The sequence below is a fragment of the Podarcis raffonei genome, chromosome 7 (assembly GCF_027172205.1).
Source record: "Podarcis raffonei isolate rPodRaf1 chromosome 7, rPodRaf1.pri, whole genome shotgun sequence".
Taxonomy (NCBI): Eukaryota; Metazoa; Chordata; class Lepidosauria; order Squamata; family Lacertidae; genus Podarcis; species Podarcis raffonei.
In genome coordinates, this window is record NC_070608.1 from 24,249,678 (window position 1) to 24,274,998 (window position 25,321).

The window sequence follows — 25,321 nt, forward strand, 5'->3', positions numbered from 1 at the left end:
TAGAATTGGAAGGGACCACAAGGGTCATCTAGTCCAACCCCCCTGCAATGGAGGAAACTTTTACCCAATGTGGGGCTCAAACCCACAACCATGAGATTAAGAGTCTCATTCTTGGCTGGGCTGTCCTAGGTAGACTTTTGTCTGTATCAATTAAATGGGCATTTTCTGTTTATGCTCATGTTTTTGCTTCCAGTTTTTAAATCGGGAGATAATACTTCAATATTTTACATATTTTGATATGTTTGACAACAGTAGGAGTCCTATCAAAAACAAGACATGATCTAATTGCTTGATCATTCTGCTCACAGCTCTTTTAATGTTGATATTTGCACACAAGCTCTTTTTTATAACATTAAAAAATAGTAACTGTTTGTTCCTTTTATACTAATTTGGTTATTTCCAAGAGCGTTTCAGCAATGTTTTGCTGGCACACATGATCTCAGTTGCACAAAACATTGGACTTTATGTCTGCCTCAAAAACATTTTTGCAAATTAAATCTGCCTTGCTCTACGGTTCGTTTATTAGATATGTGACTAGTTCCAGCAGATATTTTGGTTGCTTTATGTAAGACAATGAGTCTATAGCTATTTTTGGCATTTGAGATTACTCTGGCCAATTGCTGCATAAATGTTGTTGACATATTTGAGATGGCTGTGATTCTCAAACTTTGTCACAATGCTTATTCCCACAGCAGCTGTCCATAGTCATAGTTCTGCTCGTGTGCTCTAAAACTCAACCAGAACACTAGGATGTATTCCTGGGAAAAGTATTGTTTTCCCTCACTAACCTTCACCCAATAAAAAGCTTTGGCACCAAATTCAGGAAACCAGCTGGGCAGACAAGTCAGCCCATTCTGGTCTTTGTCTCCACTAAGATTATGGATGGATGTACCACAATGGGATGTGTCAATTCAAGGGGTGAAACTTGGTTTTTGCAAATTTATTCAGTGAGGGGTCTTAAAAATATGTTTTGGGGGCGTGAGGAATTCAAATATGCTATTATTTTTGTGACTTGACAACATTTAGCATGGCAAATCTTCATTTGATTAAAAAGTGCATCAACTACTCTTGGAAAACCAAATAATTTTAATTTTACCTTCTGAAAATGTTGGGTAATGCTGTAAAATTTTTAGTTTCCCTGCATAAAGCACATGCTACTAAGGATACACTGTAATCATAAAACAACATTAGAAACTAATGACTTCAGCTAATAAGAAATTTAAATAAGTTTCATTAAGTCTTGCTTTGATTTGCTCTTGGACATCAGCCTCCGACTTGCTTCTTGGCCTGATTTAGCCCTCACACTTTTTATGTCCATATACCCTGGCCGTTTAACCCACAGCGCCACCCAGGACGCGGGTGGTGCTGTGGGTTAAACCACAAAGCCTAGGATTTGCCGATCAGAAGGTCGGCGGTTAGAATCCCCGCGACGGGGTGAGCTCCCGTTGCTCGGTCCCAGTTCCTGCCAACCTAGCAGTTTGAAAGCCCGTCAAAGTGCAAGTAGATAAATAGGTACCGCTCCGGTGGGAAGGTAAACAGCGTTTCCGTGTGCTGCTCTGGTTCACCAGAAGCGGCTTAGTCATGCTGGCCACATGACCTGGAAGCTGTATGCTGGCTCCCTTGGCCAATAAAGCGAGATGAGTGTCGCAACCCCAGAGTTGTCCAGGACTGGACCTAACGGTTAGGGATCCCTTTACCTTTACCTTACCCTGGCCGTTGCCTCTGTAACTTGTTTCACACACCTCTCTATAGACTGAACATGATAGGGCCACTGTGGAATTTGCATGGGCTCGTCAGTGAACTTCTCTACTTCCTCTGTAGTAAGTTTACATGTCAAAGGAGGTTCATATATCCTGTTAGACCAGTCTATCAGCTCAAACAGGGACAAAGCACTGGTGGAAGGTGTCTTTCTAGACATACAGAAAGATCTCCCAGTGTTTCATCATCTCTGCCCCTCAGGTCAATGATCTTCTGGACACCAGCTCTCCTCTTCTCATTGTCATAGGATCATGAGAGTGTATGTATTATTTCGCTGAATGCATACCATGCTGAACGCCAGGCAGTTGTCAAAACAGCATCTACCACAGCCTCCTTTTGCAGCCTAACTCACCACAGCCAAAACAAGAAGTGGTGTGGGCCTTCTACTCAAGGGGTGTTTTACTTTGCTGTTGAACCAGCAGGGATACTACACACAAATGATGTATTCTATTAACAGCCTTTAAGTTGTTGCGGGATTTGCCTTTAAAGCCATGTTTTGGAACCCATATGCAGCAAAACCTGTTTGCTGTTGTTAACCACCTTGAACGGCTCACTGGACCAATTTCAAGAAGGGCCAAATCCATGGGAAGGTTTCCCTGTCCTTATGGCCTGTATGATCCAGTACCCATATGCCTGATCAGTAGACAGATCCCTTATGACATTGTCACTCAGTGAAGCAAGAGGCTCTCTAACTGGGAGTCTGGTGGGTGAAGGATCAATTTCAAATTCCGTAGCAACATCTAGCAGTGTTACCTGTCCACTTGCTGTTAGACAAGGTCTTCCCTATCAACTGCTTGTGAACAAGTGCCACAGAGGTAATTTGTTGGTGTGGAGGGCTCAAAGCAGCCAGATCAGTTTACGACTAAGCTTGACCTCAAAATAAATAAATAAATAAATAAATAAATTTATAAATAAATTTATAAATTTTTATTTATACCCCACCCTTCCCGGTTCAGAAAACCGGGCTCAGGGTGGCTAACAACAAATTTAAAACACTTAATTGATGCAACAAAAAACAGCATAAAATACAGTATAAAATGTGAATAACAATAAATTCAATCCATCCAATAAACATTAGATGATCTCCAGGGCTAGCTGGCTAAATTAGTCCTATTTGGGCCAGTGAGGAGACCAGGGGAAAATTAGCTGTGGGATCCCAGAGCGGGTAATCTTCATAAAAAGGGGAAGAAGAAGGGAAGGAAGGAAGGTATGATATATATTAGTGAAAATAACATACAAAATGCACTGTATTGCAGATAACTGTTTCCAAAACATGTGTATGTTAGACAAAAATTGTGTTTAGTAGGGGATATTTGCACTAAAAGGCCGGTGGGTTTTCATGAGGCTGGTTTTTGTTTTTGTTTTAATTGTGAACTAGTATGTGGAGAACTGAATTTCAGATTAGAAAAACAGGAAACAGGGAATAACCAAAACTGACAGAATTCACCCGTCCCTAGTGACGATTTGCATACTTTTTTCCTACGCAGAAGTGCTATCTGTGTGGGAACGTCTATCTTGTTTGGAGTGCCTGTCATTCGTGCAAAATGAAGAGGATGACTGGGCTCCCTGCGCAAATAAGCAGGCAGATGATGCAGGCTGTTAGTGTAATGATTGTACGATAATTGCACAGCTGTTGTGGGCGTTTGGAGAAAGAAATTCAGTGCTGCTCCAATAGCCCTATAATATTTAGTTATTTGGTCCAAGTGATACATGGAGAATTCATCCCTCAGCTGATCATGTTCCCCTTCAGTCTTGTACGCTGCACAATGTTTTAACTAGAGTTCTGGGCTGATTTATTTTATTTCTGCGAGTTTGTCTTTGCCATGGAGGTTTTTTAACAATGTTGCTGCATTCCATTGGAGTTAGCTGTACCATGGCAGATACGGTGATTGTTGGGAGGTTTGTGCAAATACATAAATATAGAACACTGTGGGGATTGTTCCCCCCCGCACCTCTAAATTGCGAGTGTGCTATTATGTCCCATTGATGTTCTATGCAGTAGTCTGTGCCCCAGAAACTCACGTTCCACATTGATTTATTGATTTGTTTTATTTTATTTTTATGGGATGGGACCTCTGAAATAAAATTTAAAAGCAGCATAGAAACCGCATAGACCAATTTAAAATTGGCATTTGGCAGCACCGAAGAACACAAGACATACTCATGAAGAAAAGCACATGTCTGTATGCACTTGCACGTTCAAGAACACTCTGTCACAAGCCCACATCCTCTTTTCAATGAATGCAGTTACCACACAGCCCTTCCACGAGTGATGTAAAGAAAGAAACTGCTACCGAAGGAAGGGGAGCAGAATTCCTCACTTTCCTGTGCTGTGTTCATTAATTTTCACACTGCTCCCCGCTTCCCTTGGCAGTGATCTTGAGATATCAGAGTGCTTTCTGAAGGCTCTGTGCATACGTCTTGCTGCCTGGGGAAATCCCCACAGTCCTCAGGCTTAAGGAAGAGTTCTGGCCACTTTCAGGAGCAGTAGCTATTAGTGGTGAGAGGTAGGAGGGCAATCCCAAGGCATCAGAGCTGTGCTGTGCAGCTACCAGCTCTGCATTCAAACAACTACTACATATACAGTTGCATCCTTGATTTCAGTGATATTTACTTTCCCCCAAATCCGAATGACCCTCAGCCCACAATTAAGATACCTGGCCTGGCATGTTTCGCATCATCCTGGCGTCAAGAGGCAGTATTATGACAGAGGGTTAGCGTTTCAGATGATGGTAACCAGTTTGCACTAGGTAGATACAAATACTGGACAATGAGACTACCAGCATGCCAGAAGGAGGATGGCTCAATGGGTCAGTGTGTCTTGCTGTTAAGCAGAAGGTTGGTGGTTCGAGCCCACCCAGGGATGGCTGTGGACAGGATTCCTGCATTGCGGGGGGTTCGACTACATGACCCTCCAGGTTCCTTCCAACTCTACAATTCTATGATTCTATGGAATTGTGTTCTGAAATAAAGATAAAATGCAAGCAACAAAAATCAAAAACATGCAAAGCAGAACGGAAAGACCACCAAATTAGAGGAAAGGGAAGTTCATTGATTATATTACTTGATATATCATAGGTAACCTTGGGAAGCAATATGAGTAAAACTGCCTAAGACAGTTTGGACGTATATGCAGCCGAATCATAGTCAGGAAAACAAATGCTCTCATTTCTGCAGTCCTGGTAGTAAAGTCCATTGAACTTGGTAGGCCATTCTTCTGAGTAGACATGCAAAGAATTGTGCTGCCTCTATGGTTGGAATGTGACCAGGTCATAGGAGATAAATGGAGTTTGTGCATAAATTTCTCCTAAATTTAGTCTCCTAAATTTGATCAAACTGCTGCTGCTTAGAAGGTTCGCTCTAGAGACTTCCAGTTACGTGTTTTGTAAAAATAATAATAACAACATGATTGTTTACATGTATTTATTTTGAAAGGTGGAACTGTGACGATGGCAGGAACATTTTTGGTGGTGACCTTTGCTCCCCGCGTTACCCAGGAAGTCACGGCAAGAAAGATACAGAATGATTTAGTTAACTGGCAGTTCCTGATTTATGTGGTGAGTACAGTATGCAAAAGTCGATGTTTGCAAGTGGGGTCTAGAACAAAACGTCGCAGTGAGAAGTGCTGTGATTCTGGAACCCAGCCAGTTGTGCCTCCTTCCAGCATCCTCCAATATAGTCCACCTTCCCCTCTACGCAACAGTCATTTGGCATTCTGTGGCCATTGCCATTTCCACAAGTCCACTGCTACTTTCCTGTTGTGCATGGAAGGTACCATTTTCGACCACATAACGATCAGCACTCAGAGAATGAGTTCCCTCTTAGTACAGTCATACCTCGAGTTACAGACGCTTCAGGTTGCGTTTATTTGGGTTACGGACTGCCGAAACCTGGAAATACCGGAACAGGTTACTTCCGGGTTTCAGCGGTCGCTCATGCACAGAAGCGCTAAATCGCGCTTTGCACATGCGCAGAAGCACCGAATCGCAACCCGAGCATCCACTGTACAGGGTAATCCAGGCACTCTTGGTTTGCAGAGTCAACAGGTATTTCTCGTGTGGGAACCGATTGTTCTTTCGGTCAAGGATGTTTCTGTTTGCTTACTTCAGCTTCTACTCCTTCCACATTCCTTGGGTCAAGCGGAGTGTGAATTTAAGAGTGCCTTTCCAAACTGTAGGGAAATGAGCATAGAATAAAAGGCAAAGCCGCCTCCGCAGTAAGCTAAAGGCTAGTGTAACAAAAACTTTTTTTTATACATGTAGTGTAAGTTCGGGTTTGATATGTTTTATGTTAAATTCTCTCAAATGAGAGAGCTGGCCCAAAGATGCTGCAGCATTTTGTACTAGCTGCAGAAACTGACTCTGCAAAGGCTGCCTTGGACTTTCTAGCATTCAAGAAAGGGTGAGAGTAAATCCATACTTTTAGAAGCATGGCATGATGTGCTAGATGTCAGAGAGGGAGGCTCTGCTTGTGGTGGCCTTTGAGTGGAAATGCCTGTTTATGGGAATCTTGACAGAGTGGAAAACATGATTTACGAGTCAGGAATGCATAGGATTCAGGATATACTGTATTTTTCACCCTATAGGACGCACTTTTTCCCCTCCAAAAATGAAGGGGAAATGTGTGTGCGTCCTATGGGGCGAATGCAAGCTTTCGCTGAAGCCTGGAGAGCAAGAGGGGTCGGTGCGCACCGACCCCTCTCGCTCTCCAGGCTTCGCGGACCTCTCCGCAAGCAGCTCCCGCTGCTTGCGGAGAGTTGCCTGCATGCTGAAGCCTGCGCGCGCTGAGATCAGCGCGTCCAGGCTTTGCGGACCTCTCCGCAAGCAGCGGGAGCCAGCGCTGGGCTCCCACGGCTTGCAGAGAGCTGCCTGTTTGGGGACTGGGGTCGGGGGCACCTCGGGCCTCCCCCGCCCCAGCCCCGCGCCTGGGGAGGAAAATAATTTTCCCCCCTTTATTTCCCCCCAAAAAAGTAGGTGCGCCTTATGGGACGGTGCGTCCTATAGGGCAAAAAATACGGTAGTTCAGCACAGACCCTTCATGTCTTGTAATCCACCCCTGAAAGACAAGAGGAGTTTGTTTTTAGTTTTTTTGTGGGAGAAAGACTGTTCTAGGTGGATGGATTAAATGTAGCTCAAAACTGTTTCTTTACTCACATCTGTTCAGAGGTCCCTAATCTTTGGGGACTGGTGAACGTATCTGGAATTTTGATAAAGTGTTGTGGGCGCTATCACAAAATGGTTGCTATTCATAAACATGCTATGGCATTTTAAGCAGTATCAGAATCGCTTCTGTGATCAACAGCATGCAACGTTTCAAACTTCAGTTGCATATTCTTGCTTGAAAATACAATTGGTGAAAGCACAACTCTGCAACTTCTTGGTTAGTTCTATAAAGGGAAGGGAAGGGAAATTTGCATATCAGAAAAGAGGGAAGCCAGCAGGCCCATAGTACACGTAACAATTTCCTAGCCGTCATTAAAAGCCTGGAGCCAAAATATCCCCTATTCTGCTTCCCCCCACCCCCATTATTTTAAGCAAGCGCTTTGCCCTGCCAACATGTCCAGTGTCGTTTCTTTCTCAACGAATAAAAAAACTTTCTTAAAATCGAGGACTTGTTAGGGATAAATACCTTTCCTCACCTTCTAAAGCTTTAGGCTGCAGTCCAGGGAAGCACTTACAACACCCATTTGAACATGTTTTCAGAACATTTACTGGCGACCTATATTTTTCCTGCGAGAAGTAAAAAGGGGAGTTTCCAAATGTAACTTGCTGCTCTTTATTGACTTGAACAGATTGAGGGCAGTTTTAGAATTTTAAACCTACAGTTCCAGATTTGGAAGCTGGGATACCAAGGAATGCCCATACCTGATTGGCTGTTTTATTTATGTATTTTCTTTAGGTTTTATTGTTTGACCATAAGCCATAACAAAACTGAATATGCAGCACAGATGTCTAAAATCATAATGGAACAGAGTAATCATATAACAAAACACAGATGATTAAAATCAACTGTTTTTTTAAAGAAATGAATCTAACCACATGCTTTTCTGTGCAAATGAGGAAGAGGAAACTTTTTCAGTTACCAAACTCTCCTTACTCACAGGAAATAAAAAAAGGCTTCAGAAATATATATCAGTAATAAAAGTTGAAAAGCAAGGTTTCCCCCCCCCCTTTCATAGTGGGGGCTCTTCCCCACCTTCCCTGGGGTTCCTTAAGAAAGACTTGTGTGCTGGGAGCGAAGGCAGATGGGGCTAGGAAGCCTGTGCCATCTGCTGTTGCAGAAGAGACCTAATCGGTAGTACTGTATTTTCCCATAGGGGAAAGGCCATAGCTGAATGCTAGAACATCTCTTTGCATGCAGGTCCTTGGTTCAATCCCCAGCATCTCTAAGTGGGGCTGGGAAAGTTCCCCTGCCTGATACCCTGGAGATCCACTGTCAGTCAGTGTAGGACCAATGGTCTGACTCAGTACTGGGTCCCTATGCATCTCCAGCTAAAAGGATCAGAGAGCCGTCGCTCGTGAGAGTGCAACAGGGCTTGGTGGAGAAATATTCTTACTCAAAACAGCTCAGTGATATAGAACAACTCTTTTGTCTGCAAAAGATCCAAGGTTCAGTTTTCCTCGGCATCTTCAGGTAGGGCTGCAGTGACCCTTGTCTGAAACTCTTGGAGATCTGCTGCCAGTCAGTGTAGACAATATCAAGTTAGATGGACAATATCAAGTTAGATGTGCAGATGCCTGATTATCGTCTTCCAAAGCAACTACTTAAAAATGGAAAGCATAATGCTGGTGGTCAACAAAAGAGGTTTAAAGACTCTCTCAAGGCAAATCTAAAAAAATGTAGTATAAACACTGACAACCAGGAAATACTGACCTGCCAGCGCTCCAACTGGAGAACAGCCTTTACCAAAGGTGTTGTGGGCTTTGAAGACGCTCCAACTCGGGATGAAAGGGAGAGATGTGCTAAGAGGAAGGCATGCTTGGCAAATCCTCACCATGATCAACTCCCGCCCGGAAACCTATGTTCCCACCGTGGAAGGACGTGTGGATCCAGAATTGGCCTCCACAGTCACTTAGGGACCCACTGTTAAAACCATGTTTATGGAAGTCAATCTTACTTGGCTACGAGGGATCGCCAAAGAAGAAAAAGAAGATGGACCAATGGCCTAACTCTGTATAAAAAAGTTTCCTGTGTTCCTATGTAAAAGTGCTCGATGGGTGAATAGTATTACCTAGCATAAGGGAATACTAGGTAATACTATATTAGGTCAGGGCCAGCACAAAAGAGTTTTATGTATTAACATAGCCACTGCTTCCAGGTCAAAGAAGCACCCACCACATCCCAACATCTGCATTGGAAAGTGGAAATTCACCTCATGGAATGTGTCTACTAAGCAGCAATCTCTGGCCCATATGGAAGCCGCTTTGGAGTGGGGCTGCAGTGCATGTGGGGGTGTTGCTGGTGATTATGAAGCAGCAAGCCCAGTCTGTGTGCAGCGTTAAGGAAATCCCATCTGCAGAATGTCTTGCAAAGCAGCCTCTCCTCGCGTACCATTAACTCTGCTGGTATATTTTTCTTTTATGCAACCTTTTGACAGGTAGTTGGCTAGGCAGTGATTGAAAACCAGTGCAGAGTTACAAATGCATTGCAGGTGTTCTGAGCAGAACTGTGCATTCAGTCCAAGTTTTATTGATGAGGGTGGAGGAACAGAAGAGTAAGTGAAGGTAATTAATGCAAGCGGTAAGTAAGATAAGCCATAGATTGGGCTGCAATCTTCAAGTCACCTACACCAGAGTAGTCTCGTTGCAATTGGACAATGGCACTGCTACGTACAGTGGTGGTTCAGCGTGATTATACATAGCTAAAACTGGATGTCTTTGCTTGCCAGATTATCACTGCAAGAACTCTCTCTCCTCTCTCCTTTGTTTTAAATCTTTTCAAGGCTGTAAAAATAAAGTAGGCACTTGAAAGGGTAAGAGAACTAGACAGCAAAATGTGAACATTTCTTAGGAAAGGTTTATAGGAATAATTGTTTGATAAATGGTGGTGAGGTTACCCCTCTTACTCATCCCTTTAAAGGGGGAGATAAGTATGTGACATCTTGTTAAAGATTTTGTCTGAAGCTTTTATTCTGCATTTTAGCAACTTAAGCCTTTTACGCTTTTTCTTTTCAGCTCCTGGCAGTAATAGCATTCTGCATTCTTTTGTATTTCCATAAAAGAAAGAAAGTGAATCACATTGTGATTTTGCTAACAATGGTAGCAGTGCTAGGTAAGGCTACGGCTCATCTGCAATGTTTTGTGCTGATTGTTCCTTTGTTCTCTTTTATTTTGTGGTGGCTGATCCCGAAACTTCTTGCAGGGCTCCAGAATTTTGCCCCCCTTGCCCCACTTCCTCATGCTAACTTATGTGGGTCTTGAGTATCCATGCAGCAGAATGCCACATTAGATATTGGTTCTACATCAGGCTACAGGTGGAGAATACCGCTGTTGAATCCTATGCCACATCACAAACTCTTGGTGAGTAGAAAGCTAGCACAGAAGGGGACAAGTCCCTGCTGGCTTTCTATTTGCAGGGAAATTTTTAACACAGATGAACATCCATAAATTGTATGTCCAGCCTACGGTCTGAAGAGTGCAGACCATTCAGTCAAATCAGAACTCTGTCCACATCTTTCTGCTGCAAATATACACTTGGGGAGAGATTATACGTAGGGCAGCCAGTTCATGGAACATAGGTGCCAAGACTCCACTGTTGCCTTCTCTGAGCTATGACATGTCATAAACATTTGCCCCACTGAGCATTTCTGGGAATGCTCCTTGATCCATCTTTGTCACTTGAAGCACATAGGGGCACAGTGGCTAGGGATACCTTTTATCAGCTTTAGTTGGTAAGACAGTTATGGCTGTTCTGGACCACTTGATCCCAGAGAGAGTGAATTAGAGAGTCTGTCTGAAATTCCTTGTTGCTTGAAAAGAGATTTCGACCAGCACTAGCTGAAGTAAACAAACCAATAACTCAAGCATAAAAGCCCAAGCCTATCCAAGCACTTTGTGGAAGTGTATATAAGCTGTGTGTCGAGATGGGCAACAGGAGACCTATTCAGTTTTCGTCTCTCATTTGCATACATATTTTCCCCTTAGAGTTGGAGTCAAAGCAAATAAAAAATTTAGTATTGTACATTTGTTTGCGTTTCTTCATGGTGCACTCAAGCTGAAACATATTCCATTGTTTGCACAGTAAAACAGTCTTCAGCCTAGAAGAATAAAAATTATGGATATATGCCACAGTCCCTGGAGAACATTCCTTAGTAAAAACCATTGAATTTAATGGAACCCAAGTTATACACTATGTCTTCTGGAGGAGATTGGACTTGGTGGGCTATGGTCATGGGCTACAGGTTTTTTAAAAACTGGTCGTATTGATGATGTTCACACATTGCAATTACCAGCTTGGATTTAGGTGACTCAGTGGAGTACATTTCACACAACACTTATGTGTGCGTTAGAAGTTCTCATGTCTCAGTATTTTCTTCATGACTCTGGGTTTGCTTCTTCCCTCTTTATAATGATACCCAGTTTGGAAAGTGCTTGAAGACATTTAAGGGCCTTACACTGCAATTTTGTACATCTCTACCCTGGAATAAGTCCCACCAAACTCTAAGGGATTTCTAAGTAGTTATGCATAGGATTCCAATATTGATCTGTATCTTTTATGTTGAATTAATGCTCTCCTATTGAATTCAGCTGGAGCAAGACATCGCGATCTCAGAATAGCTCCAGTTTACACAGAATTTCATGCCTAGAAATTAACTGGTGTGCTGCTGTTTCCTGTAAAGCACACGCGCAGAGTGTGAACAACAGCCACGTGTCCATAAGCACCCATGTGTGAGAGCTCTGATAGGTCTGTTGCCAATACACATAGAGCAGCTTTTAAGAGCACATGTCCTGTCTTTTGCACTTTGCTACAGGAAACACCACTGTATTTGCGTGTTGAGACTTTTAAACATCATCCCTAAATAAATTCAGACAAGACTCAAATTTTGGTTTGGTTTTTGGCAGAATTTAGGCCACAACTTTATTGATTTCAGCAAGTGAATGGTTGCATAGGCTCTGGTTCGACTAGCTCCCTGCACCATTGCAGATAGCACTGATCCAGGGCACCAGCATAGGTCAGCCAAGGGTGAACACCTGGATAAGCGGAAATCTGGGAACAGGCTATCTCCGCCACCCAAGTGCCCTCCCCCCTGGACTCAGGCATGGGCACAACCCCCTCACAGAGGTTGACCAAACCATCGAGTCCCTGGATTCCTTAAACGGAATACCCTTCACATAGGGATGGCGAGATCATCCTCCCATCCCTATCACCTGAACCAGAGCCTATCCGCAACTTCACAAGGCGAAACCCAAATGGCAACAGCCAATCAGCCAAATGGGGAAAATTCCTGCCGTGCCCCTGTTCCAATGACAGACGACACACAATGGCATAGCAAGGTCAAGCGCACAAGCCCTAATTATAGGGAGAGGTGGGCGGGTGTTCCGATGCACGCACCGAAAGAGGAAGCTCTGGGTCACGTGCATAGGTATATATGTCCCTTGATCCATTTAGCCTGCATCCCATTGACCTGATTGAACCCTGCATCAAGGGACCTACCAATCGGGTGTTGTGGCTATCGAAACGTACCCACCCACAACACAGGGTTAGGTTGCCAGGCCCCACCGCAACACTCTTTAAGGGAGGACCCGATTTGTGGCAGACATGATTGTTGCATAAAGTACAGGCTGGAGTTGCCTGCCACAGCTGCACAAGCAAATTCAGTTTGCTTTCTGATGTCACAGCTAGCCAAATATGTACCAATCACGATAAATATGATATCTGTATGGTGTTGTTGCTAGTTTGCTTAGACCAGGGTGTCATTCAGTAGCTGCCAGGAGCAACTGAAGCAGTAGAATAATCAAGGCTCCCCCCCCCCACCGGTACTTGCCGGAACTCAGTTCTGGTACCTCAGGAAAAATAGCACTGAGAATAATCATCGTTCTAGGTTGAAGGGTGAGGAGATAGAACCACTTGACAAAGTCATTGACTGCAATTTCTAGGAGCTGACATTTCCAACTTGTTTTCTGATTGTCAGTCAAAGAGCACTTTGCTTTGTAAACCATCAATGGAAGGGTGAATCTCTATCCCAGTCGTTCAAGAATAGTATCTTTAATATGAGCAGCTAAAAATCTCAGAGCAGGGAATTAGTCCTTATAAATGTGTGAAGATGATGTCCCTATTTGGATGTCTTTTTAAAGGGAATTTAAGGAGAGTCCTGTTGAACCAGACCATCTGGTATTCAATGGGATATAGTCTGTGAACATGTAAGTTTCAGTGTAGCCATAGATAAACCTCCACAAATTTATCTAATCACCCTTTAGAGCCATTTAAGACCAACACACTTTCCTACATTCTGCCTCCCCTCAGGGCATGATGTGTAAACCAGCAAGGAACTATGCTATAATATTTTATTGTGAAGGAGTTGTTTTAGTGTCTGTCCTCTGTTACCCATATGTACAACTCACTAGAGGTGTGGTGTGGTGTGTGGATACTTTCATATATTTGTCACATCGGTCTTAATAAGCAGAGAGATCTGTGTTTCATACATTTGGGTTCGCTTTTATTTCCCCCGGAATAGGAGCAGAGAAGTGTTGGTATAAATCTGCAAACGCTTTGGGCGATGCAGCTCTGGAAACTGACTCATTGAGAAGCACCTTGCTTCATGCCTAATCTGGAATTTACAGTATGGTAGACTGGAGGGGTGAAATGGGAGAGACTGAGCAGGATTTCTGCGTTTCCTGCTGTTGCAGATGATGTCACTTTTCAGCTGCTGCATTGCTAGCTAAAGGGGATCTGTTATCGGAGTCAGCAAAAGCCGTTTGTCCCTCTTTGGTGCTGCGTTAACCAGAAGAACAATTTCTGCATTTAATATTTAAAGAGGCTCTTAGGGGCTTCCTATGCCTGATTGTTAAACTTATATAGAATCTGGGTGGAAAGAATCCCGCCATCTCTGATAATACTGTCAGCTTTAATATATTCACCTTCCAGCAATATAGCTGTCAGCAGGAAGGACGGAAATGGCGGGTTTTATTGGAAAACTTTTATTTTACACAATTTGACTCTGTTTCCACATAGCTTCGTGCCAGCACTGAACTTGCTGAGTTTATCTCCCATTGTTTTACCTTGGCGCTTGTGTTGGACAGATGAGGTACAGAACAGTGTAATTGCCTCTGTGAAAAAAGGAGCAATTGTAGATGACAAAATCATAGAGCAGCCATAGAGCTGTGTCGCTAGGAGGTTTGTTTCTCCTCTTTACCCAGATATGCCCATCGTATCTGCCCATGTCACATATATTAACAATGTCACTTACTTCTCACCATGTATTTGTGATAGTCCCTACAAGACATAAGGCTTGTCGACACTAGAGCAAAATGTGGATTTGCACCCACCAGTCTCCCCATTGATACAGAAGGGTCCACAAGACATCCTCCCCATTGTAGTGTTGTCTTGGACTTTTCCTTCTTTAAATGTGGTGTGTGTGTGTGTGTGTGTGTGTGTGTGTGTGTGTGTGTGTGTGTTGATCCTTGGAAAGTCCAAAGTGTCCAGGATCAAGAAACTCCACATTTACAGGGGGAAAGGTTCAGAACAACAGTGGGGCAACGTCTGCTTTTTGCTCTGATTCAGACAAACCCTTAGGATCCAAGCAAGTTACTTGTTTTCCTGTGTGCACCATTGGTGAAGGATGAATTTAGGCTTAGTAAAATATTTCCAGTGAGCTATACCATGTTGTACAGGGAAATGTGAAAGGCTGACTTGTAACATGGGAGACTTTCCTAATGCAAAATATCAAGATCAGATGGGTGAATTTTAAGTCATTCAAAAGATAAGATATCAAGAGGTTTGTGGGTAAACAAATAGGACTGGATCCAGATCCCATTGGAGTCAATGGAACAGGTTAGCCATACCTAAGTTCCATTGATTTCAGTGGTAGTGAAGTGCAGCTAACATGTGGAGGAATCCTGTACATGTCTGCTCAGAAATCAATCCCTCTGAATTCAGTGGGACTTGCTCTTATATAAGTGTGTGTAAATGATGTCAGCCTTAGCAGCTTGAAACACGGTCAGATCATTCCCCCAACTTTAACACTGCTTTCTTGGATTCCTGTACACACTAGAGAGGGGGCAGAGATGTCTTCACCCAATGCCCAATACCTGATTTGTTTCCCCACACCAAATTCCAGTTCACCATAGCTGTCATCTGCGCATGTACTATCACCTGCACATGTGCAATGGCTGCTTGAAATGTACACATCTTGCCTTAACTGTGGCTTCTGTTTTATAATTGGATGGAAGCTGGTCTCAGGGGAAACAGGAATATTTCTCAAGAAACTACAGGATACTAATGGATTGTGGCTAATGTCGTGTGCATTTAGCTTTAGACACCAGTGTTGGGAGCATGCTGGAGCCAGAGTAAGTGGTAATGTGCACACAGCCTAAGTCTGGATCCAATCCAGAGAAATTAGGCCAAGAAACCAATGAATAATATATGCCTGCCCATTGATAGATATTTTTAAAACATCCTATTGGCAGGTACCCTCACTATATTGTTTTAGATGCCTGCTGTAAACCTGGGATGGGGGTGGGGTGCCCAGCCTAGCCAGAACATGATTTAGTTACCTATATTGATTTTTAATTTTTTATATTCGATTTTGATCATGGTTTTCCTGCGTATTTGTTTTTTTAACTGGTTTGTGGATTTTAGCTGTGTTTTATCTATAATTTTATTTGTACACCGCTTTTTTTTATCAAGCAGTTTCTAACATTTCCAAGTAAACAATAAATACAAATGAAAGCAACCAGAAATGAATTCAAACACAATTGGTTCCACTCACTTAAAACACAACACTTTTCAGCAGTGCCTATTCAGACATTGAAGCAGCAGACACTGAGAGAGAAGATATTCAGATAATGTGCATGCATGAATCAGCCTGTTTTGTTTTCCAGCATCTCTGAACATCGTTTCAGTAAAAGCCGTGGCAACCATGATTACACTTTCTGTGAGAGGGAACATGCAGCTAACCTACCCTGTTTTCTATATCATGCTCATTCTGATGGCAGTAACATGTGCTTTCCAAGTCAAGTAAGTTTCTAACATATTCACCTACCATCTTATTACCCTATTAACATCCATTTGCTAATTTCTGTTCCTCTAGTTAATGCTTCGTGTCATAGCGTAGCTTATACAGCCAACTTCTAACAGGCCCTCTTGGCCCAACTCAGCGCTGATGGTTTCAGGCCAGATGCATTATTATGCGCTCACTTCTAGTTTTGATTTATGAGCGCGATGCTTTATTTTGCTGTTAACTAGCCATGCAGGTTTTCCTAAATGCACTTTTACATTTGCTGAGGATTTCAGACCAGATGAACCTTGCTGGTTTCCTGCTGCTTTTTCATTCTGACATTTTCCACAGCTTTTACACCCACTGCCAGTCACTAATAAAACTAACACCCTGCTCTGCTTTCACTAATTTCGCCATCTCGTTCCCCGTGCTGCTTTGTATTCGCAGGTTGTAGCAACACAAATTTCCTTTGTCCGTTGTTTTTTTATTATTACTATTGAAGGGGAAGGGGCTTAATCTCCCCAGAATACTCATATAATTAGTTCTTCAAAAGTGTTCTTCTTCCAACTGGGATTTCCTTCCTGTCTTTTCAAGGTCTGTTCATTGATTAACCTGGCTGTGACAATAGTTCTCACAGAAGACAGGGGGCTGCTGCCGATAATAGCATTTCCGTGTCTAGTTCTCCCCCAAACCTTTAGACTGTCTAGTAGTTTAACTCACTCTATGCTTTGGTATCATTATGCCCTGTGTTTCCCCACTCTCACCAACTGCAGGCAATGTGAACACAACCTGACGTTGCTATTTTATTAATAGCATTTATTAGCATTTTTGTTGTTCTGTGATAAGACGCTTTGAGCATATATCTATGGGAAAGTGGAACGCAAAATTTAATAAACAAACTAGATGGACTTTTGGTCTGAACTAGCAGGGCTTTTCTAATGTTCTTAGGCTTAAACCGCATTTTCTAATGTTCTTAGGCTTAAACCGCATGTGAGCCAGTGTGGTGTAGTGGTTAAGAGTGGTGGACTCGTAATCTGGTGAACTGGGTTTGCTTCCCTGCTCCTCCACATGCAGCTGCTGGGTGACCTTGGGCCAGTCACACTTCTTTGAAGTCTCTCAGCCCCACTCACCTCACAGAGTGTTTGTTGTGGGGGAGGAAGGGAAAGGAGAATGTTAGCTGCTTTGAGACTCCTTTGGGTAGTGATAAAGCGGGATATCAAATCCAAACTCTAAACTCTCTAATCCAACTCTATTCCACCTCTGTCTCTCGAAAGTATCCTGGGAAATGTGGCTTACCCCTCGCAGAACTGCAATTCCCAGCACTCTTAACAAACTACACTTCCTAGGATTCTTGGGTGTGTGTGTGTGCTTTAAATGTATGGTGCGTATACAGCCTTTATGGTGGCTTTCCTAAGACCACCTGGTGCACTGATATCAGAATTAAGATTCAAACCAGGAACTTTGCAGCTGACACTTTTACAGCTTTTCCTCTTGTAGCCAAACATAACTCAAAACATATTTTAGTGCAGGGGTCACTAACCTGTGACCTTCGGTACGTTACTGAACTACACCTCCCATCAGTTCTAGCCAGCATGGCCAGTGGTTAGGGATGATGGGATTTGTGGTCTATCTATAGCTGGAGAGCCAAAGTTCTGCCATCCCTGTTTTAGTGACTCATTTGACCAGCTTTTTTTTATTTTAGGAGAGGGGGTAGCATCTTCATGCATTTATGTTGGAATTTTTTTTTCAGAGTGTCATTGGTATGACTGGCCAAAAGTAATGAGGTGTCTGCAGTGATTTTGAAATCCTGGCTATGCCATGAATATGCAGGATTTTTTATTTTATTTTTAAAGCTCCATGGAGACTGCTCAACGGTTGCTAAAATAACCTTGCAGTCACTCCTAATGTCTAAAACAGATTAGAAGCTGGACTTTAATGTTGTATCAATAGGCCATTTGGAGGATCGCTCTTTTTAAAGGATGCACAACATTTTCTACATGAAATTAAGGCTTCTATATTCAGCTGCTGATCCAGCTTTTTGGGGATGTGGTGGGTGTCCCCCAGTGTATTTTTTTAAAAGCGGCTTTTTTGTCAGTTGATAAGGCAGAAATGGTTGGAAGCTCTGATGGTCAGAAAAGATTCGACATTTCCTCACGAAATAAAATATTTAAATTCAGGACTAAATATTAAATAACAGGTTTTGAAACGAGCAGCCGTGCCTACCCTAATAAATAATAATATAATATAACTACTGTTTTTAAAATACATCGACATTTTTATGTTTTGGTGATGTGCAACCCTCTGTTATTTTATGAAATGGCAGTACAGAAATACTTTTATTAAATATAAATATTGGGTTGCTTTTATTTTTATTAGGTATTTTGTGGTTTTATATCTTGATTTTATTCTGTGAACTGCCCTGAGACCCCCAGGTATAGGATGGTATATAAATTCAATAAATAATAATAATATACAAACCGAGTAATTCTTACAACAACCTTTTAAGGTAGGCCAAACATTACCTTTGGAACATAGGTAGCTGTACTATAACATGATTGTTTGTCCATCTAGCATAGCATTGTCTACTCTGACCGATAGCAGATCTCACAAGATCTCAGGCAGGATCCCCATTCTGTAAGATTGGGTCTACTAGACAGTGGCTTGACTTGAGCCTGCCTGGTGAGTTTGTGGCAGAAGTGAAATCTTAGCCAGGAATTTCCTGAGCCACTGCACTAAACGAGTTCTTCCGTGCTGTCCATGGCCAAAGGTGCCCAAGACTGAAGAACATGGGTGATTTCCTTAGTTTCCTCCCTAGAAAGATAAGTAATGGGAAGGGTGAGAGGGTGTGGTGATTTTGCTCACAGGCTTGTTCATCTGTGTTATTCTGCACTGAGTAATGCTCATGTTTTGAAGTACCTGCCAGGAACCAGAGTATTTTGTAACAAGTTCCATATACTCAAAGAGGCTTTTGGCTTGGGTTTTTAAACAGCATTTATTTATTACATTCATATCCTGCCTTGGTTCTTCTGTTTGCTTCTCTCACTGCCCTTTTATCAGCATAACATCCCTGTGAAGTCAATAACGTTGACAGAGATAGTGGCTGCAAACACACCAGTCATTTGAAGCACACCCAAAGAGTTCCTCACAGAGCTACAATTTCCAGTACCCTTAACAAACTATAGATCCTAGGATTCGGGGTGTGTGTGTGTGTGTGTGTGTGTGTGTGCTTTAAATGTATGGTATATATGCAGTCAATGACTGGTCCAAGGTTACCTAGTGAGCTTCACTTCTGAGTATGGATTTGAACCTGAGTCTCCTCATTCCTAGACTGAGATTCTACTGATAATACCATACTAGCTCAATCCCTGATACTGCCAGGCAGATCACTTTAGAAACATTCAAGAGTCGCTTATGATATAGCCTGGAGGTTTGCTGTTCAAAGAAAAGACATTTTAAAAAACAACCGAGCATTCTACCGAAGCCTGTTAGACCCCTGGCTGCAGTATTTGATATTTTGATTTTAACCTAATGTAGTTTGTGGATTTAAAAACCTTTTTATTTAATCCCTCCCCCTTTTGCAGACTTGTTAAAATAAACTTCAAAGCCTAGTTTTGTAAGGCTGCGATCCTGTGCACATTTATGTAGGAGCAAGCTTTGTTGAGTACAGAGGGACTTCACACCTTGGTCAATGTACAGAGGAGTGTGTTCCAACTCTCTATGCCAGGGGTCAGCAAACTTTTTCAGCAGGGGGCTGGTCCACTGCCCTTCAGAACTTGCGGGGGGCTGGACTATATTTTGAAAAATAATAATAATGAACTAATTCCTATGCTCCACAAATAACCCAGAGATGCATTTTAAATAAAAGGACACATTCTACTCATGTAAAAACACGCTGATTCCCGGACCGTCCGCAGGCCAGATTTAGAAGGCAATTGGGCCACATCCGGCCCCTGGGCCTTAGTTTGCCTACCCATGCTCTATGCCAGTGGATCTCAATCTGCGGGTCCCCAGATGTTGTTGGACTACAACTCCCATCATCCCTGAGCACTGGCCTTGCTAGCTAGGGATGATGGGAGTTGTAGTCCAACAACATCTGGGGACCCGCAGGTTGAGAACCGCTGCCTATGCAATATGAAGAGCTTTGGTTCCAGGTCAAACTTAAAAGATCAGAGTGTCATCTGCACCAAAAAAAGGGGGGGGGACTGAGGTCTATGGAAATAGAATCATAGAATCTTAGAGGTGGAGGGGATACCAACGGTCATCTAGTCCAACCCCCTGCAATGCAGGAACCTCAGCTAAAGCCTCCATGACAGATAACCATCCAACCTCTGTTTAAAAACCTCCAAGAAAGGAGAGTCCACCACCTCTCGTGAGAGTCTGTTCCATTGCTGAACAGCTCTTACTGTCAGAAAGTTTTTCCGAATGTTGAGTCAGAATCTCCTTTCTTGCAACTTGAAGCCATTGGTTCAAGTCCTACCCTCTAGAGCAGGGGGGAAAAAACAAGCATTCTCCCTCCTCCATGTGACAGTCCTTAAGATATTTGAAAATGGCTATCGTATCTCCTCTCAGTCTCCTCTTTTTCAGGCTAAACATACCCAGCTCCTTCAAGCTTAGTTTCCAGACCCTTGGTCATCTTGGTTGTGGCATATATGACAAATGCTGATGCTTTGGATTTTTCTGCTCTGTTTTCGTAATGGTGAAGCATCCCAGGAAGAGCTGATCTCAAGAGCATGCATTGCATCTTCTTGGAGTGTTGGAGTGCCAGCTGCCCAGTTGTTGATAAATGTTGGCTGCCCTGGCCTGTGAATTCTTATTGACGTGACTCTAAAAGTGCATTGACTTTCTTCTCATAGGTTTTTAAATGAGGCAATGAAGCTCTATGGTGCAGAAGAGGTCATCCCAATGAACTACATATTCTTCAGCATTAGCGCTATTGTGGCAGGTTAGTAGTTACCCTTGTCAACCAAATAAAGGCAGCTCCATTATGTTCTTGTGTGCAGAGCTCACAAAGATTCATTGTGACTCCCCGCCCCCACCCAGGGGTGCCTGAAATGTATGGCACCTCTCTCTTTTCCTCCTGCTTATCAATGAGCATTTGTTCAGCATCGTATATGGCAGTCACAGTGCAGACAGAGTTAATCACGTTGCAAGTTCCATTGATGGCAATGATAGAGAGTCATTTGACATCTTTCCGCAGGGCCTGCAAGATGGAGTTGTTCCACCAGGCCTTTGGTCAGGGCTCAGCCTGACTCCCCTTTTCTTTTTATATAAGAACTAATATGAAAGAGGTCTCCCAGTACTCTCACAGGCCCATATAAGATCAGCATAAACAGTTGGGCCGATGAGCACTTACTGTTCCCAACCCTAACCCTGTGGAAAGCCATCTAATTAGACTTTAATTTGATTTTTTAGGAGGTAATTTAATTATTGTTTGATTTTATACTAATGTTATATAACTGATGTTAGCTGCCCTGAGCCCGACTTCGGCTAGGGAGGGCGGGATATAAATAAAAGTTGTTGTTGTTGTTGTTGTTGTTGTTGTTGTTGTTGTTGTTGTTGTTATTATTATTATTATTATTATTATTATTATTATTATTATTATCATGTGCTCAAGTCTCTCATTGAAATCTATGGGATGTAAAAATGCTCCTTTGAGGCTGGAGCATGCCCAGCGTTCAGAGATGCATTTTGGTTATGACTTAGAGGGGACAAAAGTCTACTGTCATCAAAATGTCGTTTTCTCAGGGCTGACATTCCCCATCCATCCTGCTTTACTGGTTTTATTACAGGTGCCTGCAGTGACATACAATGAATGTTTTCCCCATGTGCACATTGGCTTCTCATTCTCTTACCTGCTAAAGTAATTTCAGCAATGAAGCAAGCCCATAAGATAACAACCAGCTGTGCTCCTTAGCAGTCAGAGTGTATATTCTGTTTCAGCAGGCTTTCCGTGCTAGGCTACAGCGAAGGAATTAGAATGAATCCAAAGCCATTTTAAGCTATTAACATTTTATCCTGGGTGAGAACTTTTGAACTGGATATGATTGAAAAGAGACTCCAGTTCCCTGGGATTGTATGGTGTGGTAAGAACAAGCAAGCAGAGTGGGACCAATATGCTGCGTTTGCAGTGAGCCAAGAAGTTATTGTTACTATAACTTTTATGACCCCTTTAACACACACACAGGGGCCTCCTCTGTCATTGGTTTTCAGGAGATCTGCATACAGAAATTCCATTAGTTTATGTCAATTACTTATTCGGAGCTCACCAAAGCTTAAAAAATATGGATTGGTTCAGCAGCTGGATTAAAATAGGCCTGTGCTGTATGATCCAGAGGAAAGATTGACCCAAAACAGCTGTAATGATGTAACCAAATGGAGAATTTGATGGTGTGCAGTTCTGGGCCAACTGCTAAATATCCTTACTCATACTGAATTTGACCTAAACAAAGTCCCATTAAAAACTAAAATGAAGGGACCTACCCATCACCCATATATGCCAGGTTTGTTAACGTAAAACAGTTAGCATTGTTATTAATTGTTGGCCCTGTCAAGGGCTCCTTTGCAGATCAATTAGCATTAGGAAGAGTTCCCAGCCTGCTGCCATGGGAGCCTGCCAGGTTCATGGAGTTATTGGGCAATTAGTAAAATAGCCTAGCAAGCTATAAGGAACAGAAATAGACATTTGCTCTTGGCATATCTGCAACTGTTATTCTGGCCCAGGCACTCTTATCATTAAGATTGTGCTGGACTGGTCATCTGAAGTTTAGCACTCATTATCTTTAATACTACATGACCAATCGGCATGAAATTTGGCATAGGAATTAAAATTTCAGGCTTTAATCATGCTAATTGTTGTAACTAAAATTTTAATCATAGGTCAAGATGTATCCCCATTCAACCAGTGGGGCTGAGAAGCTCAGTTCGCACGTAATGCTAAGCCAAACTATGGCTTGGAATGAATCAACAAGTATGCTGGTGGTGCACATTTAGCAAATCATGACCAAATGTGTGGGCAGGCGGAAGACCTGCTGGTGGGTTTCCCACCCGTGGAGGCTAATGGAAAGCTCCCAAACGCATTCTGAGGATGCTGGCTGGCAGAGATTTCCAGGACGTTAAGCAGAGATTTCCCACATCACGAGCAACTGGACCATTTCAGCCAGAGATTCAAAAAGCTAAATTTAGGACTTTGTGTAGGCAAAAACAGATGTTCCACCACTGGTACCAGTTGGCAATTGGGACAATGTGCCTGGCCTCCCCCATCTGCTGCTGCCACTTTGAATGGCCAGGATGCAGCCTCGGTGGTGGAAGCAAGCAATTTGGATGGGTCTCTCTGTATAGAAAAGAATACCTTTAAGTTCTTGTCAAGTCTAACTGCTATTCAAGAGTTGCTATTTTTGGTTTGTCTCAATCCAGGGGCCATATTTTATCAGGAATTCCGAGGTACTGGTTTGCTGAGTGGCTTCATGTTTCTCTTTGGGTAAGCATATTCCTTGAATACTTTACTCACGTTGGTTGTAAGGCATTTAAGCAAATGTAACAATATTGAGAAAGGCAAGGATACATGGCCAAGTCGAACCATGGGAGCATGAGGGCAGGCTGGCTCTGCCTTTCTGCCTACAGCTAAGGAAGGCAACATAGGAAGGAGTCACCCTGACTGTGGCTCCCATTCCACAAATGGAAGGAAATGGAACCGGTCGTGTTGCAACCTCACAAAATAGGCTAAACAGTTATGGGGCTTGTGCCAGTGGGGGTGAACTTTTCATTATGTTTATCAGGGATGAGGAATGTGTGGCCTTCTGGGTGTTGCAGGAGTACAGATCCCATCAACTCTGGCCATTGACCATGGATCAACCAATATTTATGAGCTAGACTACAGATTATCTCAACCTTAAATAGGCCACTTCTGAATGGCTACAATTCACTTGTGGCGTCTACCATCTACAGCTTGTCACTTGAATCCTCCTGATGAACAGAACAAAACAGAGAACAATTCTGATGGATGGACTTCTCACTTATTGTAGCTCCACACATTTCATAGTAAAACACTCCTTCAGGAACTTGAAAAGCTTACACCTTAAAATCTTTTTTAAAAAACCTTCAAGAACCAACTTGAAAAGTGGTAGATCAACATTTTATTCTCACTGCAGTGATGTTCAGTCATCCCAATTCAGGACTGGGCCTTAAGCTTAGCAGCAAGGCATTATGTTCTGGCATACAGAAGGTCTTGTTCAGTTCCTTGCATCTCCAAGTAAAGAGGTTGGGTTGCTAGTGATGTGGGGAGTCATTGCTTAAGACCCTGGAAAGCTCTGCCAGTCAGAGGTGATAGAGAGCCAGAGGGACAAAATGGTCTGACCTGGTGTAAGGCAAGTTTCTGTGCATTTAATTTGTGGAGAGTTTGCACACCAATGCTGGGTAGTGATGGGGACAAGAAAGATTTGTTATGTATCTAAAAGAAAGCAAGGCATGATGCAAAACACAGAATTAAGAGCAACAAAATCCTGATCATAAGCTTATAAGCTTATAAATGTAGTGCTGTTTTACTGTTTTATTGCACTGTAATCTACCTTGAGATTATAGGATGAAGGTCTGAAAATTCTCTTATAAGTAAATAATCTAAAGAAACACAGGAAACAGCTTTATGTTGAGTCAGAGTTTTGGACGATTGAATTCAATATTGCATTGAATAGCACTGGCTCTCCAGGGCTTTCGGGAGATGCAGTGAACCTGAGGCATTCAGTGTGTTAACCACGTAGTTTTATCAATGAATTATGGCCCTTCCCTAAGAATACATGTTTACTCACTTTAAAGCTCTAGGACAGAAATGCAAGTGAGTTGAAGAGATGCAGTCTCAAAGTCCAACTGTGGTAATCAAATGGTGAATGTAGCACACTCTGAGACACACTGGGAGGAGGAGGAAGAGAGATACTAAATGCTGTTGCCATGGAAAATCTCTGCACAATAGGGAGGACCCGGATTGCCAATTGTGCTAGATGTTGGAGCCAGGGTGTGAAGAGAAACCAGGTGGAAGCAACTTCCCCAAGGGAACAAGATACCGTGTAAGACTGCCTTAAAAGTGCTGTGTGAGATTTTGATCTCAGTGAGTGGAAACTAAGCTTCCACTGATACGTTCTGTTAAAAAATCTCACAGAATTATGGCTGAGCTAGTAGAATTCCTCAGACTGCATTGCTTCACACATGTCCACAGACAGGACTAGAGATGGAGGAGAAATTCACATTTGAAAGCAAGCTTATTAATTTTTCCAAAACAAAAAGTAAACTGAAACACAGCTATCCTCCAAAATTCACACGTCTCTGGATTTTACAACACAGTTTTCCAGCCAAGTAAATTATACAACTGTGTATGTACTGGGGAAACTCTGCATAAAGGCATGCATTAGTGAAAATAGC

At 42.7% G+C, this 25,321-nt stretch overlaps 1 protein-coding gene across 2 annotated transcripts in view; it reads left to right on the top strand.

The window, feature by feature from the left end:
- Positions 1-25,321, top strand: part of NIPAL2 (NIPA like domain containing 2) — a 39,562-nt gene that overhangs the window by 12,725 nt on the left and 1,516 nt on the right. For both annotated transcript variants that reach the window (XM_053395575.1, XM_053395574.1), the window contains 5 exons: positions 5,194-5,315; positions 9,933-10,029; positions 15,798-15,933; positions 20,767-20,855; positions 23,327-23,390. In XM_053395575.1, coding sequence (XP_053251550.1) covers positions 5,194-5,315; positions 9,933-10,029; positions 15,798-15,933; positions 20,767-20,855; positions 23,327-23,390 — 508 coding nt within the window. The remainder of the gene's footprint in view (positions 1-5,193; positions 5,316-9,932; positions 10,030-15,797; positions 15,934-20,766; positions 20,856-23,326; positions 23,391-25,321) is intronic.